Here is a 1,311-nt window from a genome sequence, read left to right on the forward strand (position 1 = left end):
GAGTCCTGCGGGGGAGCCCTGGGCGCCTCATTGGGCGAGGAATTCGAGGCGAGGGCGAGGGCCGTCCGGGGCGCCGTGCCCGGGGCGGAGGGGCGGCCCGGGCGCCGGGGTGGAGGCCAGGGCGCCCCCGGGGTCCTTGGGGTCCTTGGGGTCCTAGGGGCCCTGAGTGGTGCAGGGGACGCGGCGGCGCCCTGGACCCCGGCCCCCCCCCGAGCCCCCTGGCTGCCCCACCGGCCAGGGGCAGGAGGGAGGCTCGGCCTGGCCTCTGTGGGCCTTGGCCGGCCATCTGTGGGGCCAGTGGCTTGCTCTGCGGCCAGACGGTAGAGTCTTGCTCCTACACCTGGTGGCCGCCTCTGGCCTCGGCCCTCGTCCCGGCCAGACCCCTGCCCCTGCGCAGGACGTGCCTGTCGTTTGGCAATCGACCCTTGCGCGCTCGGTTCATTACCATTGCCGTTGTTGTCCTGTGGTTGTGAAAGCACCACAAAGGCTTGCAAGGAAACCATTGATAGAGTCGGTAGGATTTAACGGGGACTGCCTCTAGAAGGGCCCCGTCCGGAGGCTCGGCGCCGCGGCCCGGGAAGAGCGGAGAGATCTGCAGAGAGCGATGGTGGAAGGCCTTGCTCTCATTGGTTGTCCAGGCACTTGCCCAAGTCTTGCCAGGGTCGCTGGAACTGGAAAATGGGCCAAGCGCTGAGGAGGAACTCGAAGGGAGTGTAAAGCACTGGAAACACTCGGCAAACTCTCCGTTGCACTTTTGCCTCGGGGTCTACTACTGTGGGAATCGGTGGACTTGTGCTTTTGAGCCACAACGGATGTCGGGAGGCTTAACCCCTGGTGGATGGTGTGGGCATGCCGGGACCCAGGGGGACCCAGGGGGACCCAGGGGGCATGCATGTCTATGCCACATGCATTGAGATTGTTTAAGTTGGGCGCACTAAACAGGTGGTACTTGTTTGGCCATTACTGCAGGTATTGAAGAGTGAAGCCCCTCAGAGGTTTGACTAAAAAGTCACTTTATAACCTCATTCACTAGCAAATGTTGGTGCCAAATTGTAGAAAATGGGGAATTATAGACTTCCCAAGCCTCTCATTTTTTCTCTGAAGCAGCTGACTGCAAATGGCACCCATTACGTTGTCCAGTATGGTGCAAAAATACACGTTATCATTGGGTTAATTGTGGCAGAGGCTGAGTTACTTATGTTGCCCATGTAGCTTGGGTCCAAGTCTGTCTTGCCAGTAACATGTGGATTGTTTTCTTGTACCTCAGTGGGTACCCATGCCATTGATGTGATAATGTTAGATGATAACATT

The 1,311-nt window shown here is 59.1% G+C and overlaps 1 protein-coding gene across 1 annotated transcript in view; it reads left to right on the top strand.

The window, feature by feature from the left end:
- Positions 1–1,311, top strand: part of LOC119586688 (pre-mRNA-processing factor 39-like) — a gene marked incomplete in the record, with an annotated part of 65,208 nt that overhangs the window by 14,974 nt on the left and 48,923 nt on the right. The window contains 1 exon segment of the mRNA XM_037935420.1: positions 168–514. Coding sequence (XP_037791348.1) covers positions 168–514 — 347 coding nt within the window.

The sequence above is a fragment of the Penaeus monodon genome, chromosome 21 (genome assembly GCF_015228065.2).
Source record: "Penaeus monodon isolate SGIC_2016 chromosome 21, NSTDA_Pmon_1, whole genome shotgun sequence".
Lineage (NCBI taxonomy): Eukaryota > Metazoa > Arthropoda > Malacostraca > Decapoda > Penaeidae > Penaeus > Penaeus monodon.